This window comes from Calonectris borealis, chromosome 9 (genome assembly GCF_964195595.1).
Source record: "Calonectris borealis chromosome 9, bCalBor7.hap1.2, whole genome shotgun sequence".
In the NCBI taxonomy this organism is placed as follows: Eukaryota; Metazoa; Chordata; class Aves; order Procellariiformes; family Procellariidae; genus Calonectris; species Calonectris borealis.
In genome coordinates, this window is record NC_134320.1 from 28,657,374 (window position 1) to 28,676,298 (window position 18,925).

Here is an 18,925-nt window from a genome sequence, read left to right on the forward strand (position 1 = left end):
GCTGCAAGTTTGTGGTCCAGAGGTGCAACAGTTACTGTAACCCCCAACCCAAGGGGCATCACCATCACCATGCAAGTTTTCTTGTGAGTCGCATCGTAACTATGGGACTATATACTGCAGATTTATTTACAGGGACACCAATTAAGTGTCTCAGTCAAAACTGAGAAAGGTTTAGGTTTAAGAGGTGCTCTATATTCTTTGCATTACTTCTTAGTAATTCCTATATTCTTTGCATTCATTACTTTTTCGTAATTCCTATATTCTTTGCATTACTTTTTAGCAATTCCTTCTGTTTTGCCTATTTGCTGTCAAGGTTACACAAACTGGCGGCGGCAGCAGCAAGAGCAAGCCTACTTACAATAAGCAACAACTGCTATAGCGTTAAAAGGCTGAAGGATTTCTGCATCACACCAAAAGGATTCATTTCTTGTCATTGCACCCTTTACGTCTGAGATACCAACACAGTAACGAAAACAACTGTCCTCAGCTTTTTCTGACAAAAAGTTAAGGCCATAATTTCATTAGGGAGCTTTCTTTTGAGATAAGCTACACAGAAAATTTGTTTTCAACAGAACCCATGCTATAATAGATTCCGCCACAGCAAACACCGATTTACTGTGTTTTTGAACAACAACTCTTGCAGGTCACAGTCCAGTAATAAAAGAACATTCGTATTGATAATACTTCACTTACATCACAAAAAGCTCATCGAAAGGGCTCAAAGAGGTTATGATGGATGTGGGTGAGAATTACCACCCCCATTTTATAAAGGGGGCAACCGACATACCGATTAAGACCAATTTGCCCAGGCTACAGAAGCTGCCAGGAGCAGGGCTGCGAGGGGGGCAGTTTCCTTGCCCACTGGTCTGCTGCTCTCCCGTGTCCCCAAAGGGTTTCAAAGAGCAGAGGGCTGTAACACTCCATCTCCTTCCCCAAGTGAAAAACCACCACTCAGTGACACAGGCAAAAGAACAAATTTACACGTTAGCCATTTCCTATAGGCAGAAATCAAAGTAAATTTCCGTAATGTGTAGGCAGTAAATGTAAAAACAGGAAAATGTGTGCCATCAAAAGAATATAGAACAAACACTTTCAACCATTATTCCAGTTCACAAATCTATGCAAGTGGAAATATAAGTAGCTACAGCCAAGAAATACTCCATGTTATTGAACAGTTTAAAACAAGTATTTCACCCCCATAAAACTACGGTAATCTTGCAGCTGAATGAAATGCAACTGCTTAAACTAAAAAAAAAAGGATAAGAGGGATGAGCCTGAACACACGGTTATGGTTCCACCGGCGGAGGTACCTGGCAGGCACCCAGCAAGCTGCTCAGGTCAGAATTTAACTGTTACTTCACAGACAGCAATTGCAGGACATGCTCAAAATTCTCAGGTGGATGGAAACAGCTTTGCCTCAACACATCAGAAAAGCACAGGTGTCCAAAGTAACCATCTCGCAAATTATTGCCTACTTAACTACATAAACAGCAGAATACAAATGACGGAAGGGATCTATACGGATTGGGTAAGTCACCTCTGATACCATGACTCCACGCTAACGACTATAATGATCTTAAAGATCAAGCTAAGTACAATACATACAAAAAAAAATTCCTGTAAAAGCAAATGCGTAGAAAATAAACTGTCATCAAGTATAACGAAACCACATCGGCAGCAGGCTGCGAAGGGACTGTTGCGCAAGCGTCTGAGACGGAAACAGGATTCGCAGATCCAGCAGCTCTGGTGCAACAGCTTTCCAAACCTCACTCCCATTTTTATGCTTCTACCAGAGTCCCCAGAAGCACCCAAAGATACTGCACTGTCTGGAATTTGACATATGCGTACATGCAGTAAGTGTATACTAAAGGTTAACCTGCGTATACACGTCTGTTACCAACACGCACACCGACCGCGCGATGCAAGAGGGAGCGAGTACAGACAGACAGACAGGTCGTTTCATAATATTTTAGCATTACTCTCTTGGAGCTCAACGTTATTGCCATGGGCTAATACGTCAAACAATATAGAACAAGCTTAACAGCATACAACAGATACACAGTAATTCCACAACTCAACAGTATCCACTACTCCATTTGGCAAAATATTTATTTATAATAAATCCGTTCAAAAGCAGTTGGTCACAAAGAATTCATTTTACATTTTTAGGCTGTAACAATGCTTTTGGTAGAAGTAAATAAACTGTCTCTTTTTACACAGTGTACAAAAACAAAGAGACATTGAAATGACAGTTAACAATAAAACACATGAAAACAGGAAGAATCGGTAAGACAAAGGCAAAAGCAATAGGAATCTGTCTGCGCACCGCCAATGCTGCCATGATTATTTACCCGTACAAATCCTCAGCCCCACTTCGTTATCATCCCCAGCACAGCTCTTAACTGCACGTTTACGCTCCAGGAGAGGAATCTGATGCGATGTAGCAGCTCCAGTCACTCTTTCACAGTACTGCATGTCAACACTGGGAATGGTTTCTGATATGATTTAGACTGCACACAGTACTTTAATAGAAAAAAGTTAATTACTCCCACTCCGTAGTTCCTGGTGGCTTTGATGTCAAGTCATACATCACCCGAGAAATGCCAGGAATCTTCTTAATCTCTGACACCATTTTTAACACAACCTATTGGGGGGAGGGAAATCAGAAGAAAGGATGTAAACCAGACCTGATGAAAACTATCTGAGAAAAGCTTAAAAAAGGAAAACTTTGTTCACACTAATTCTGTTATACACAAGAGAGGAAGAGCCTATAGCTATTAGCATATTACCACCAACTCAGAAATAAAATCAACTTAAAGAAAACCTCTAGCTTCATATCTGCAGTTACATTTGGAACTTGCTGATTTTTGGCACTGATAATAAACCAGGGTGTGATCGCAATACACTTCCCTCAAGGCAGCAGCTCTTCAGCTTCAGAACTATTTCTTGAGAGTTCAGCAGGAACGCAGGCTGTTGTGTTACTAACAATCACTCTCAGACTTTTCTCAGACCATCATCTCCAGCTGAACCACCAAACACAAAGCAACAGCCTGAGCGAAACGCCTTTCAAAACAAAAAAGGGAGCTCTTAAAGGTTAAAAACCCCAGAAAGTGGCATCCAAAGGAAAGAGTTTCCATTCAGAGGTATTCTCCAGAGTTCACAATCAATTCATGTTAGCAAAAGTATTCTAGATGAGAATTTGCTGATCCTTCGAAGTTCAGCTTCCTTAAAAATACCGCAGTTCATAACAATGCCACTTACATGACATTCTGTTTTATAGCGCAAGCATAAATTACACAAGGCATTGCTCTCCATGCAAAAACACAGAAAATTTTTAATCAAATATGACTGTTTTCCCCATAATTACAGGTATTTTCCACAACCTCTACTGTTTTGTTACCACATTACTACCTAGTCTTAGACTGACCATTTTACATTTTGAAGACTGGAGGGGGGTTTTTGTTTGGTTGCAGGTTTTATGGTGTTCGGTTGTTTCGTTTGTGGTTGTTTTTTTTTTTTTAAAACACAAACTTCAAGGTCAAATGAATCCTCATTTTATATAATGGAATAGTTTACATGGTAACTTAACCTTGACTCATTTCTTTTTAAACGGATAGGCTGCCTTAAAGTAGAAGACTTCAGTTACATACAATTACTAAACAATGCCTATATGCTTTTAAAGTATGTTTAAAAAAAAGGTCAATCTTGTTCTTCATCTACACTGCATTCCCAGAGAGACAAAGCACTTGAAACTGGACATGGATAAAGTTTCCCAGAAAAATATGCCTGAACTTGACTCCTAAATCCTTTCCTAAATAGGAAACAGCACAGTGAGATGTTAAACGGCAGGTTCCAGTAAAATCAAAGTGGCAATCAAGGGCAATTCTGTAAGTCAGGACATTTCCAATTACTAATGCAAAAAATCCACTTCAAAATCCCAGGAATGGTTGGGGTATTCTTTCTTTTTTAATTGATGCTATTTTGGCTCAACTCTGTTGGAAAGCCTTTAAGTTCGTCATACCCATCTGCCAGCTTCTCATTTTGTTATAGTTTTTTTCCCCCAAAACACCACCATATTCTTCCTAATGAATACTATTAAAGAGAGAAAAAATTGCAACAAGATCAAAGTCAAGGCAAGCAATCAAGAGAAAGGGAAGAAAGTCAAAATGAGTCATCTACAATACTAGCTCATGTTGAAAAGAAACTTGAAAACCGTATTACCTCTTCTGGAACCTCATTACCAGGAGTTGCTGCAATACCAGTCATAAAATCACTTGTAATAAAAGTTCGAATAACCACAGATCTTTGACAGGAAGGTTGTTTCTGTAGGGGGTCCCGATCAAAATGCAACGGTGTCAGTATTATTGGCATCTGGCTAATTTTTCCAGCATAACCTTCAGAAAAATAGCAGTACAAAGTGCTTTAATTTGGTTTAAAGACACAAACGTGATAGCAGTTCTACAGAATTTCCCACATGTACTTCAAACTATATACTAGGAGCTACATTTACATCTTCTGGGATCCTGTTGCTACTGCTACCACACCTCGGAAGATAACATCATTATACAATTATGTGATTAGTGGTGCATACACTAAAACTACTCAAATTGCCACTTGAAATAATCTTCAGTGTTTGCAGGCATGCAGAACAAACCCAGATAATTTCCGTCATCCCTGTAATTTGCTGTGAATGCAATTTAAGATCTACTTTCCTTCCCACTTAACGTAACCATGGGGTTTTATCTATCCCCATATCAAGCCCAATAAAGGGCCATTCGCCGGTATCTCTGTGTCTTTGACATATTTAAAAGAAAGCTCTTAAGTATCCCTGTTGCTGGTGGTTGACAGGTAACTCCAGACAATCATCTCTCACTTTTTTTTTAAAAAATATCTCCTTCTGAAAGCCGATACACAGACCCCCTCATTTCACTGTTTAAATGATGTGAAAGTTTGAGGTTCGGGTGCGCGGCAGCCTGCAGAGCCGGGAGAACACTGGTGCAGGCTCTCACCCGCTGCTTGCACCGGCTTGAGCTGTTGGTACAAGGAGTCTTTTTTCACTAAATAACTCGAGTCTTATTTTTGGGAGCAATTCACTCACACAAAGCCAACTGTCACCAGAAGTTAGCGAGACGCATCTACAGTTTTACAAACACAATTGACACTGTTATCCTCAGCCTTTTGAGGCTATTTTTGTACAAATTATGGTAAGACAGCCTTGCAAACAGAGTATGTATTTTCAAAAAGAGATATCCTTTGTAACTTGATTTACACAAAATACAGGCAAGTCTGATAAACGGCTTCTCACACAGATCACATCTTCAAATGTAACTAAATAAAAAAACCCCAAAAAACCTGAACCTCAGAACTACTATATTGCCAGACTCTGCCTGTGTGCCATATCATGCTCCCTGGATGTTAAGGGTTTGAAGATATACCGTCTGCTAGCCTGAAGTGGTTGGGTTTACAAATACAGCTTTTACTTTAAGTTAAGAAATATGAAACCACCACAGGTAGTGAGCATCACCACCATTAGAAACTTAGTATTTGGGCTCCCTTCTTTCCACAAGCAAACATGATTTAGAAACCATGTCAAGTTTATTTACTTCAAGTAAATACTGCTGACCGAGATCATCAGCAAAGAGAAGTAATTCGGTTGACTCTCAGCTGGCTAACAGTACTTTTTGCAGAAGTTTGCACTGCAGTGAAGCACCACACCTCAGAGCTTCATGACGTGTCAGTGGCAAGCCTCAGTCCCCCCAAATCCCCTAAAATTAATTCTGCAAGCAGAAAGACTAGCAATTCCTGTCCTTTAGCTATCAGCTTCCACAACTTTCAGAAAAGGCTCTTGCCTGTCATCCCATGGATATGGGATGTTCAAGAAGCTTGTAGATTTTGATAGTACCACTGTAACTATACCCAGGTAGGTTTGCAGGGATCTTGAAACAAGAGTCTAATCCATGGGATAAGGCGAAGAACCTACCAGACTCCCTGAGAATATTGTGAGCCTCAAAATCAGCTTGACGTAAAGTGCTGAGGACTCCTGTTGTCAGGAAAGTAGGGGTGACATCTGTAGGAGGTTCTTTGACCGGTGGACCAAACACGTACACAACTCTGGAAAACGAACAGGATGATAGAAAAACACATTTTGCATACACAAAATAAAACAGATTGCCTTAAGACTGCATCTTTAGTATTGCAGTGAGAAAATAAAACTAGGAAAGAAAAGCATAATATCTGATTTTGCTCCTTAGCTACTAACAAGAGCTTAATATAACTTCATGCGTATGTTCCATAAATGTGACATGCATAGTAGCTTTGGAAGTCAAACATACTAATTTATTTTGGTTTGCTAGAGACTACCAATATCCCCAATATTACTTATTGAAGAGACTAATCCTTTGAAAAAAACCAGAAATACTAACTCGGTGGTATCACAAAGGGTGTTTTTTCAATTTTACTTTGATGTCAGTAAAAGTTAAGATTATTTTAAGAAAGCTACTTAATAAGTGCTTACAATTTCTATCTTCTCTCCTAACAGGAAACCACAAAAAAAATACCATTAAATAGTAAAACTTATTGTTAATGAATAGCTGTGATTTCAGCACAGGGCACCAACACGGCAATTTATAAATCTACATAAGTACATCTGTAATAAAATATCTTCTGAATTCAAACCAGTCACATCAGCTTTATCTTTCAATTCTCATTCATTGTATTTTATATGTTGCAGAACAAAAAGCAAAGTATAATATTGTCTGACGGGCCTCATACATGGATTTACTATGACATATTCACACACGTTATTTCAGTCTGTAGATACAAGCCAAGAATACTTGTCTAAAATCCAAAGCAGAAAAATATGCAAGCTTTACATTCTCTATTTTTGTTTGTAATACAAAGTCTGCAAGCATAGCTGGGCAGAAGACCAACTATTTCAGTGCACTCCTCGAACTGCCAGCTTCAGTGTCCCGATAAACATCAGTGAAAGATTCTGAAAACAGACCCTGGGACAGCAGAACTCCCAGAGATGTGGTATATTCAGGAGGGTAGTACTAAATCCAAAAGAGCTTAAAGAAGACAGCAATGCTGTAAATCCAGCACATACTTTGAAATTGCACACGCAATCCTGACTTTATACCTTCTTTTGTTCCCTTTGCATTTAGTTTAAAGTAGTATCTTGCAATTCAAGATCTTGCCTTTAAGAATAATACCTTTTTCAGTAGGCGTCACTTATGTGACAAAATTAAGTTTTGCTATTAGCAATTACAAGCAGTTTCGTCAGAAAGTCTACAGCCAGGCAAGGAGGATACGCATTCTCCAGAACTGATTTAACATCTAAGCAACTTCAGCTGTTAAAAAAGTTATGGAATCAGGTAGCTAGAAAATGCATATTCACAACAGAGCTCAATTAAGATTGAACTGCCCAGCTTTGGAGCTTTCCTGTGTGCCGTTAGAACTGACAGTCCCACGTAAATTCCCTTTTTGACACAAAGCAAAAAAACACTGCATGACATCACAACTCATCAACAGGCTTGGAATCTTTCAAAAAAGATTTTGCATAAGTTACACTGGATGTTGTCTAATCAAGTGCTTAAAAAAAACAAGGAAATAGGCTATCAATTTCTTTTTCAAGCTAGTAATTCCAGAAGTAAACTTATGTTTTGATTTATTGTGTATTTATAACCTCTGTATGATACACCTGTCCAACATACAAAAAAAATTCTACCATAGATTAAACAGGAGAATGCTTGTGCATGCTAAACTTCCATACATTAAGTAGATCGTTAGAAATAAAGATAATTCAAAATACTTACCTGTTTATGTTGTGGCACATGCGTGGTATGAGCCTGGCAAGAAACATAAGAGACTCCCAGTGTGGAGCATCTTTACTAGAGATCCCACAAACATAGCTGTATGAACGACAGTCACCCTATAAATTTAAAAAAAAAAAAAAAAATTGAACGCAAAGTTTGCTGCCAAAATAGTTCACAATACTTTCCCGTTCATCCCGTAGGTTACAGGACCATACTTTGTGTTAACATTTAGCAGACAGTACGCTAGAGATACCAAGTGAATGAGAAAATACAGAATAAGACAGACATCTTGCGAGCTAACAAGAGCATATAAAAGGAAAATTTTCAGAATGAAAAGATTCATATAAGGTGACTTGAGCATAGGGTTTGATTGTGTATTGTTATTTTGACGGCACCATCTGAAGAAAGCCTGTGATGAAGTGTAGAAGTCTGCTGATGATACTGCTATTTAAGAAAAGCTGACTGTACGGAGTTACACAAGAGACACACAAGGTTAAGCAGCTGATAATAAAAGATGTAATTCAATACTGATAAAGCAAAGAAAGGTACTTTACAGCTATGACTGCTCAGTAAAGAAATCTTCCAAGTTACTGCACGCAATTCCAAGAGAGTGCCAGCTCAGCGTTTGGTGACAGAAACGCAAACCAAATACAAAGGACAGCCCACAAAAATTCTGGTGGCATTAGCAAAGGAGTGAAAGGAAAGAAGATGCTATGTCACTCCACAGATTCAAGTGTACCCGTATCCTGAACAGCCTGCACTGCTCTGGTTCCTTTCCTGACAAGGATAAGGATATAGTACAATTCGAAAAAGTACAGGAAAGGGCAACAAGCGTGTTCAAATGTAGGAAGCAGGGTTTTTTTTTTTTACCAGCTTAGTCTAGGACTCCTCAGCCCTAAAGGGGGCAACAGGAATACAGCAGAGGACTACGAGATTATGAAGTCATGAAGAAACGGCCTGTAAGTGACCAGCACTATTCAACCGCAGTGATATCCTCAAATACAGTACCTGGCTTTTACTCAAATGTCTATTCAGATGTCTTGACACCTTTGCACTACACCAGTATTGACAAACAACAATAACATAGGTATCACAGTCACTTGAAGTTTATGTTCTCGAGTCAAGTCCTTTATTTTCAGTCTTAAAGCAGCAATTATTATGCTTCACTGCAGCCTGCCACACTGCTAGGAAGCAGCTTTCAGAACATCCCTGGAATTAACCCATTTACCTGCACTCCCACAGTTTTGATTGGTAACAAGAAGGCATTCAGTGAATGTAGGCTTGTAATCTGCATTAGCTTCTCCTGGTCTTCTTCAGTTGTACAAGCTTTGACCCTTTGCAGCAAAGTATGTGGCTGTACAATGATGCAGAAAAATAATTTTTAATTAAATAAAGCCCCCAAGCACACAAACAGAACTTATAAATAATGATTTCATTTGCATTGTAAGTAGCTGATTGCTTAAATTTAGTCCACATTTACCCCTTGGAACTACTTTAAAAATACCTTTCATTTAACAACTAAATTTTAGCAAAAGCAGTTTTATTTTATTGGACGGCATGTAGTTTAAGCTGAAGCTCTCCAAGGCCATAAGTGAAGCTCTTTTCCTACGCTCATTCTCTCTTTCACAAAGCTACACTTTTCATTTTTGTTGCTTATTTCAGATATAGAAAAAAGCAATATCCTGTTACACTACACTGCAATTCAACAGGTTTTCAAGGAAACACTCCCCTTCAGTGTTTTAGAAGTTGTTTTGAGCTTTAGACTTTGATTTAGAGCAGGCCTCTGCTAACGACGTCCAGCCCCCTGCAGTTTAGTTCAAGTGAGCTTACAGCAACTGTGAAGGTCGTAACAGTTAAGAGATTGAGAACTTAAACATCATCGATTAAAAACGTCAAGTTTCTGTTCAGGACATCTGGCAAGCCCTAGTTCCTCACTCCTGCACTTTCATTTAGACATTCAGTGATTGACAGGGCGTGTAAATCTAGAAAGTTACAATTATTTCAGGGAGAGAAAAATCTCCAAAAATCCTCATCTGCACAAAGTTTAACTAAAACAAAAATTATTTACTATTTGAAAGGTATATAAATCTCCACTTTCCAGAAATTGCTTAACACTTACACCAGTCATGGTGCAAAAAATTCTACTGTACTATACTGAATGGCTTCAAGTGAGTTGTACTGGAATGCATTACTCCTTAAAGAGCAGAAGTAGTTTTAAACTTTTAGCAGCTTAAACCTCATTGCAGGCCGCTACAGAATGATCATACTACTTCTATGCATGTTAGAATTTAGCAATTTTGTTACCTTCTTAACACTTGCAGAAAAATCTGCAACTATTTTCAAAATGTTGTTTGTTTCAGGAAAGTCTTTGCACACATAAGGCTCTTCAGCACAGATCACTCTGATTGCTAGACCAGGACCTGCAATGCAAAGTTGAAAAAACATTATACTAAATAACAGGAACGCTGACTTTCATTTAAAAATGTGACAGCATCTGGAACAGCAGTCAATCATTGAGTACAGTATGATTTGCCATTGTACCTATATTTCTATTGTTTTAATACCCTACAAGACAAACAATACGCAAGCAGTTTATTCCGGAACAACATTTCTGTTCAGTACATTTAAGAATTATTTGCCTACACCTTAAATGGGATGGTTGTTTAAAGCAGCAGTTAGCGGTAATGAAGTGCAGCGGATGGCAAGCCAAAGTGAACAGGAACCTCCTCCTTCCCTTTGCTAGGCGACTGGGATGAAAGCGTTAGTTATAACATACAGTTGAGTCTCCATTGTTTTTAAAGACCCCTGAAGGCTATTTGACCTTTTAGCTCCTTAATACAAAAGCACATTAATTTGCTGGAAGTGTCTGAAGACAGCTTCTTGCATTTCACGTGATGCTGGTACAGCCTACACGCTCTGCCAGTGACTACTACACACCCTGCAGGAGAACTTTAAAACACATGGACAGAAAAACATAACCCCCTTAAAAGCATGTGGGCTTCACTATATTACATGTTTTCTGGTGGAGAACTGTTGTTATTTTCCACGCGATCATTTTCAAAACAGCAAACGCCCCTGAGAAAGGCAGGCAGCTATAGGCCGTTATTTCAAGTAAGATACATTTGACAGCTCAGGCAGCATTCAGCTGCACTTCACTGGTAATTACTGCTTTGGCTTATACAACTAAAAAGCAACAAATACAGCTAAAAGCAAACTCAATTATAAAACTTTCCCTTTAATCACTATACATAATAAAGCTGCTCTCAAATGTTCTTCTCCTGAAAAAAGATCCTGCTTAAGTAAAAACTAATAAATCCATCAATTTTTTCCTGTTTGAAGGGAAGATTTATGCTCCAACATAAATTTATTCTACAGGTTAAGTATATTGTAAACAATACTGATGTGATCCATAGCCCTTCACTAAGTAGCACAGACCAACTCTCATACCTGGGAAGGGATGCCTCGAAACCAGCTCTTCAGGAAGACCAAGTTCCCTCCCTAGCACTCGCACTTCATCTTTGTGAAAGTCTTTCAGCGGTTCTATTACTTTACCCTTAAAAAAAGAAAAAGCAATTTACACTCCAGCTTACATATTCAAACAAAAAGCCTCAAATGCTTAGGTTATGGCAGTCAAATTGGCCTGCTTTTCACAGCATCGGCTGCCAACACTTGCAGAAACACTGGAAAGAAAAGTACATGTGAATGTGTGGATGTGGGCTTTGTAAAAACAGTTGCAGGACAGAGGCTAAGACAAGGAAGTTTAAGTTCATGCCAGAAGTATCAGTGGCTCAATCAGTGTAGATACAGCTGTAGGCCAAGCCTGCTCTGACTGTCTTCAGAAATTCAGACCTTTCTTCTCTTCCTAGATGTTCAAACCAATCTAAAAGCCTTGAAAATACTTTGCACAGTTTTAGAAGCGTGGGTCAGTAACGGTTACTTTCTCTCCTATGGTTGGGCACTTATTAATAACTGAGCACCTTCCAACAGGGTTATTACATGATGTCTTGTGTTGATTCTTTCTTATTTTATAATACAGTCAGAGAACTTACCATTCTAATGTCAGAAAAGGCAGAACAGGGCAGTCCCCTACATTTGCTTCATATGCTAACAGTTAAGAGCTCTGCACGAGAAAGGTATTCAAAAAACTTTTCTGGACTTTGGACTAAACAGACCGATCGGGAGTGCAATCAAAGGGACAGGACTTGGGCTGCTTATCTTCAGACAGTTCAACCTCCCGTGCTCGTATCATCTTTAACCTCCTGGTTGTCATCCATAGATGTCCATGTTGGGCCATTGCAGAAAGATTTGTGGGTTCTTAAGTTGACAACTGGCAAACAGATTGTGTGCCACCAGCGTACTGCTGGTAGACAGCCGATCAGGCTACTAGTAACGTGATGCAGAAGCTGCATAAGAACAGAAAAAGAACTCATCCCTGCAGGTACCTGAAGGAGCTATCCCTAAATTTCAACCCATTTAAATGTATTATTCTCATGCTCTCTCAAGAGAGAGAATATTATGCTTGCAGTGCTGAATGTTACTAGAAGTTCAAGAGAAGGAGAATTTTGGCCCGCTCTCTCAACAGGAGCCAATTATCTTTTCACTAAAGCACTGTCACCGCTCTTGCCTGAATCCATAATGTGCCAGGTCTATTACAATAGAACCTAAAAGGCCTCATCAGCATAGGGTCCCATCAACATGGGACAGTTACACTAGCAAAACATAGAAGTTGTTCATTTTTGATACTCAGCTTCACATCTGAGAACCAGAAGGATACACCAGTATCCTCATTTTCATTTACCTCTTCTCTTAACTTTCGAATCAGCTCTGTGTCATTATGATGAGTTTTGATGACTTCAGCTTTGCCACTTGCAACAAGGGAAGCACTTTCAATGAGATCAGGTCTGAGGGTACCCTGAGCAAGAAAAACCTCTTCAGGTTTGAGATTCATTTCTCCAATAACTTCATTGGCAATCTATAAGATGGAAAGAAAAAAGAAAAGTGTTCCAATCTACTTCTTGGTTGTCAAAGGTCCAAAGGAAGATAATGGATTGTCCAACAAACGCTACTGAGCTGCAAAAGCACAAACAAACAGGAAGACTAATTACGACACTATGCCACTACTGAAATAGTCCTATAACCCCGTATTTTGTTGAACAGAAAATGGAAAAAATAGTTTCAGACTACAGGAACCAGGAACATCACTACCTGTTAAATGTTATATTCTCCCTGCATCACCAACACTGATGGCTGACAGATGGAAAATGGCTTATCTTCAGCAAAGCAACAGAAGCATGCCCCAATTCACGTTACCCATCAGTTTGGTGAAAAAACATTACATGGAAGTTTATGCAATAGAAACGAATGGCCAACCAATATAGTGTATCTAAACATGATGGTGCATCTAGTGCAATGCGTGTGAATCATGCTGTGACCACTGACTGACTGCCAAAAGTTTTAGGCTTAGGGTAACGTACCAATGGCTTCTTAGGTCATCCACAACTTAAGACCGCTGATGCCACTGAGTGCATAGTGCTTTACAATAAAACAGTCTGACATAGAAGATGTATCTAGAAATCATATAATTTTAAAAAAAAACAAAACAATAAAAAACCAACCAACAAATAATTATAAACATTACCTTGACAAAGGTGTCACCAATAATTTTTCTTTTTTCTTCAGGACTTGTAGTCATATTTAAGGTCTTGCTAATTCTTTTACGTGGAGTTCTGTCCTCATCCGAGATGGGCAGAGTTGTTGTACCATTATAGAATGAATGAGCTGCATTCACCACTGCATGAAATTACAGGAATTTTTTGGTAAAGCCAGTAAAGATTTTTATGCAAGATTGCAAAAAAAAAAGTTTCACTCTATTGCTTTAAAAAAAGAAAATAAAAATCATTCCAGTCCTTTGACTATTAACTGCATTAAATAGGGCTGTTCAATACCTCAAGAATTAATTGTAACAAAAGCATTTTACTTCTCTTATTAATCTACTCTAGAGGGCAATTTTTTTCATATTATGAGGCTAGGCAACCGTGTGAAAATTCAGCGCTTGCTTCCCCTCTTAGATTATACTTTACTTGCTTTATTTAAATAGTTTACAGGACGGTATTTCCCCGAGGCCTTTCTGCAACCAAAATTAAATCATGCACTATTTACTCATGGTACATTATGCCTCTTAATTTAGAGAGGCTCCCAATGCAGAGATCAGCTAAGAGGCTCTTTGGCATCTTTTACCAGCACTGAACTCCATGACCTACAGAAGGAGCATTTGCAGAGAAGGGATTCCCTCAATTTGTTACTCTGGCAGCCTGCCAGAGCCCAGGTTTATTGGTCTACAGAGTGCAAGAATAAGATTTTTCCAGTAAAAAAAAGTAAAAATAAATAAATTTAAAAAAAGATGTGTGTAGCACGAAGCTTAGACTTTGCTGCATCAGGATATTGCAGCCCAGTCTGCAAGACGCTAACGCGCAGGCTCCCTGCACTGTTTCACACTGCCAGGCTAGTGGAAAGCATTGCTCACCTAGTGCCACGCTTCCTGACCAAAACACAGGAGAATCACTTGACAACGGTACTTACGCACAGCCCCAGGAAAGGGCAGCTATTACTCATGAAATAAATCAGCCGGGCAGTATAAAGCAGCTCTCACTGTTTGCACAACTCAAACATACATAATTTGTCTTCTCTGACCTCCTTGTACTTCAGGTACCAAAAACTCTAAACCTTCTCATCAGCCATGACAAGGTACCGTCTGCTCTCTCATAATGTATTGCTTCTCAACAAGCTACTCCAAAAACAACTAAAATGTACCTATTTAGAAGCCAAGAGAGCGAAAAAAAAAGCCTTGAAAAAGTAATTTTGGCTATAATAGCATTCAATCACCCAAATGAGCTCAGTTTAAAAAGAAAGAGATCCAGAACAAGAAATAAAGCCCCAGTGGAGGACTGTTAGCCAAGCTACTGAAGAAAACTGCAGTCAAATGAGTTTTGCAGCAGCTGAAAAGGATTAGTCAACCATCAGCAGAAAAGTGACGGAGCACCAGTGACTGCGGCACATATCCACTGCTTTGCTGTGCCCCAACAGCAGATACCGGACCGCAACAACTGAAGAGATGGGTCAGTTCACGTACGCTCCGATCAAGTAAGTAGGGCTTAATATTTTAGGTTCGCAATTTTGTGAATAGGCCTAGGTTGTTCCAAATTAGCAACCATGCTTTGCTATGTAAAGTCTCAGAACTGCGAAGATCAATTCAAATCAATGAAACAAAACACTAAACGTACATTTTAGGAGACTGCCCACATCATTAGTGGCAGTATCAGGCATATTTAACAAAATTATGGTACCTTTAACTTGAATCCCAAGTTTTTTGAGTGCCTCTTCCACAGACTGACTCTCTCTTTTGCGCATAAATCCATTATCTATGTGTACAGCTATGACCTGATCTCGGTTTAAAGCTCGGTTCAGGAGAGCAGTACACACTGTTGAGTCCACACCGCCACTGAGTAAAACCTAAGGATGAGGAAAAAAGGAGAAAAACCAAAATTTAGTTAGCTGTCTATGGGGAAAGTGTTAACAAATAATTAAGATACAACTACGAGGATCAGAACACACTACTGACTTATAGTCAGTGACTTGGAAGAAAACAAGACGTCAACAATGTATCGACCCAATTGTGCAAACTTTCTAAAACCTGTTTAATGTATTACCCAAATCACAGTTCTGCATTTTGCAAATTAACCTGAGTAACTGTAAGTGTCAGTGTTTCTGTCAGCCTTTTGCAAATAAACTTTCAGCTTCAATTCAATCTACTTACCAGGACTTTTGATGAGCCCACTTTCTCTTTGATATCTTGAATGCACTGAAGTTCTCTGTTTTCCACCGTAAAGGTACCACTGCATCCCGCGATATCATAAAGAAAATTCTTCAGGATCATTTTTCCATTCACTGTGAGGCTAACTTCAGGGTGGAACTGTGCTCCATACAGTTTTTTCGATTCATTTGCTATGCCTTCATTGGTGCAAAGGAATGAGCATGACAAAAAAAAAAAATATTGGAAGTGAAACGCATACCCAAGAAAGTCAAGCATACACTTTGAGTGATTTATTCTGCCACATTTTGGCACAAATCACCAATCAAAACTAAAGATTCTGGTTAAGATTAGGAACAAGGGTACCATTACATATCTAGAACATGCAATCCCTCAGAAACCAAGGAAAACACTCAGACATCCTAGGAAAACCATTGTGAAAACAGGAAATCAATTACATTAATTTTTTCCTGACCACATGATACCTCATACAACCAGGCAACCAAGCCACGTTGGCACAGCTGCGTCCGCGTTAAAAGGGTTGTGCTGGTCAAGCTGTGCAAGTGTCCCTACAGGGGTACGGTTGTGAGCACCGCCGCGCTCTTTTTTTTTTTTTTTAACAGTCTCTGGAGGGTTACTTTGAGTAGCTCACAATACTGCACCTCGCACCAAGTAAGTGTTGGTCAGACTGGGATTAAAAAACCAGCAGGGAAACTGCCTAATTCCACTGGCCTGCGTTAGACTCCCAGGTACGCCGTGTCACCGTACTTTCTTTTGCTGCTGGAAGCCCGGCTACATCTTACCAGCATCTCCTTGCTTGCTTAGGCACAAGGAGCCACATGCTTTTGTAAGAGCCCACGGGAAATGGCACAGGGAAGCGTTGTGGATAGGAAAGGTACAACTCTGCTTCTAAAGCCTCCATACAGCCGGGTTAAAGATATCGGAGCTCTGGCGGAGCCTGCACACTGGACGCAGCAAACTTTACATCGCAAAACAATTTTAGAGCAATTTGAGTAGGCATGAGTTCTAGATTGCTTTGAAGGCAAGCCAGAAAATAATGAACGTTCCGTCTAATCTTAACAGTAGTTTGGAAAGAATCTTTCTGTAACAAAACATCTTTAAGTCTTTTAAAAGGTCAGTTTTTCTCAAATTAGTTACCTGTCTGATTTAAGACCAGTATCTTAAGCTTTTTTTTTTTTTAAATGAAAGATTTAAAATAAACCAGGTGAATACCTTGAGATCTTACTAAGTGGCTCAGCAAACTTAAGACCCATCTCCTAGGAAAGAGACTCAAAGCAGCTGTTTGGCATTCAATAATTCAAGTAGCTTTCAAAAATCAAATTCTAAGGTCCTATATTCTTCTGTGATAATCTATGTGTAGTGTTTGAAACACTGCTTTCAGCACAGACATTTTTGCTCAGTTGAACATTCATGCAATAATATTAACTACAATAACAAGTTAATCAAGCGTTGATAATTAAACAATGTTTGACTTGGACTATTACAGTGCAAAAACCAAACACCGTTCACACTGCACACTACAGTACGTCTTCCTCTCCCCTGCCTTAAGGGCACACAATATTTTATTTCAGAGAGAAACACACATGCATACTTTAAAATAACATAAACTGTAAAAATAAAGTTAAATCTTCCTTAAACCACCAATTTAAAAAGAGGACCGTTCATTTTCATGTCTATTCCTTTCTTTATTATCATGACAGCACAACATGCAAGCAAACACATACAAGAAATTATGAAAAACAATTCACTTATCTGGCAACTAAACAACAGAGATATTCTGTTCCCATTTGGTTTTAACTACTGTCTGCCATAATTCTTTCCTTTAACAAACAGTATCTAAAGACAATTTCAGTATAAAATAAATACCTGCTATAATGTTCCCAGACTGTGCAACCACTTTGAATCCATCAGCTACTTTATCCACGCTATCTCCATGAGTGAGGAGCACAAGCTCTTCCTTCTGAAGGCCCCTAAACAAAGATTAAAAACTAGAATCAATTAAAAAAAGAACAAAGACTTAACTACCTGCATTTCCAACAGAAGCCCTTAGGGATCCAAATAAGCACATCTCGACTGACCAGGCCCACTTGAAATATATGCAGGATCTCCTTCCCAGAAACAGTCGCCTCCAACTCCGAGATGCCTCCATTGGAAGCTACAGAAGTTGTTGTACAACACATCCTTCACGCAAGAGGTAATTTTTCTTAATTCAGAAGGTTGTGGGTTTGTTTTTTTTTTTCATAAACACGCCAGTATTGATGTATCCCCTCTTTGACATGTAGAGCCACCTAGAGTCAATCAGGATACTTAGAGTCCTGCTTTTTATTTCAATGAAGTGAAGTTTTCTTGCTCAACACTAAGTGTTTTCAGGACAATTTGGGCACCTCAGACTTTAGGCAGGGTATAAGGTTCTGCAGTAGCCCCACAGGGGAAAGTTAATAAAATTGGAAGGCCAGGTATGAGTAAACTGTTAGAATTATTACAAGGAACTTGAGAGGCACTGACAAACTACCAAGAAATCCAATTCTGGTTTTACTAAACATCACAAAGCAATTTTAAAGGACAGTAGAAAACAAATGGTTTCAGATTTTCTATTACCTTTCAAAAATTGGATGGGGTGCCAACCAATACAAGAGTAATGCACTGCACAGCAGAAGGATATGAGAGTTTAAAACAAAGATTCTCATGTTGTGGTACACTTTATGGTGTCTCAGTGAAGATGTTATACTTTGAAATAAGGGGTTTACACAATATTCCAAGCAAATATATCTGCATTTCTAGAGTCAATTGAGAAGTTATGCCTAAGTATTTGTTTAAATTAGTAACTTGCTTTCTCATGAACACAGCTGCAAAAGTTTATTAGAAATTATCAGATAAGCATGGGGGCAATTTCACTATTTTCTTTAAAATAAGCTTCCTCTCATCCAGCCACCAGTTTCCAGACTGGTATTTCCAATATTGTTTTGGTAACTTAAAATGTCTATGTACCTGAACAGTGAACATGTGTTATCCAGAGTAATGCTGAACACTCCATCTTCTCTAACACTCTTCTTGTGCACTGTACCCCCAAATACCTTATTCATCATCTGTCAAAACAAAAATATTACATGAAAAAGCACCACACAATCTAGTACCACTTTATACCTGTCTGCCTATGACTGACAACAGCTCCAGCCCTCCAATACATACCAACCTAGTTTTTCATGATTATACTCATTTAATGTACCATTTTGCAAAATGATAAGAATTCTCTTCAAAATTAATCATTTTTCTGTATTGGGCT

At 38.9% G+C, this 18,925-nt stretch overlaps 1 protein-coding gene across 2 annotated transcripts in view; it reads right to left on the reverse strand.

The window, feature by feature from the left end:
* Positions 1 to 2,091: 2,091 nt before the first annotated feature.
* GMPS (guanine monophosphate synthase) overlaps positions 2,092 to 18,925 on the reverse strand; it is a 28,865-nt gene continuing 12,031 nt past the window's right edge. Inside the window, exons 4-16 of one of the 2 annotated variants that reach the window (XM_075157513.1) lie at positions 18,631 to 18,728; positions 17,509 to 17,612; positions 15,628 to 15,821; positions 15,158 to 15,323; positions 13,453 to 13,604; positions 12,613 to 12,786; positions 11,262 to 11,367; positions 10,119 to 10,234; positions 9,043 to 9,168; positions 7,815 to 7,930; positions 5,981 to 6,111; positions 4,222 to 4,394; positions 2,092 to 2,644 (exon numbers count right to left, since the gene is read on the reverse strand). In XM_075157513.1, the coding sequence (XP_075013614.1) occupies positions 2,543 to 2,644; positions 4,222 to 4,394; positions 5,981 to 6,111; positions 7,815 to 7,930; positions 9,043 to 9,168; positions 10,119 to 10,234; positions 11,262 to 11,367; positions 12,613 to 12,786; positions 13,453 to 13,604; positions 15,158 to 15,323; positions 15,628 to 15,821; positions 17,509 to 17,612; positions 18,631 to 18,728 (1,758 nt within the window). In that variant the 3' untranslated portion in view covers positions 2,092 to 2,542. Of the gene's footprint in view, positions 2,645 to 4,221; positions 4,395 to 5,980; positions 6,112 to 7,003; positions 7,068 to 7,814; positions 7,931 to 9,042; positions 9,169 to 10,118; positions 10,235 to 11,261; positions 11,368 to 12,612; positions 12,787 to 13,452; positions 13,605 to 15,157; positions 15,324 to 15,627; positions 15,822 to 17,508; positions 17,613 to 18,630; positions 18,729 to 18,925 lie in introns of those variants that run through there. The other variant, XM_075157514.1, reaches the window with a different exon arrangement.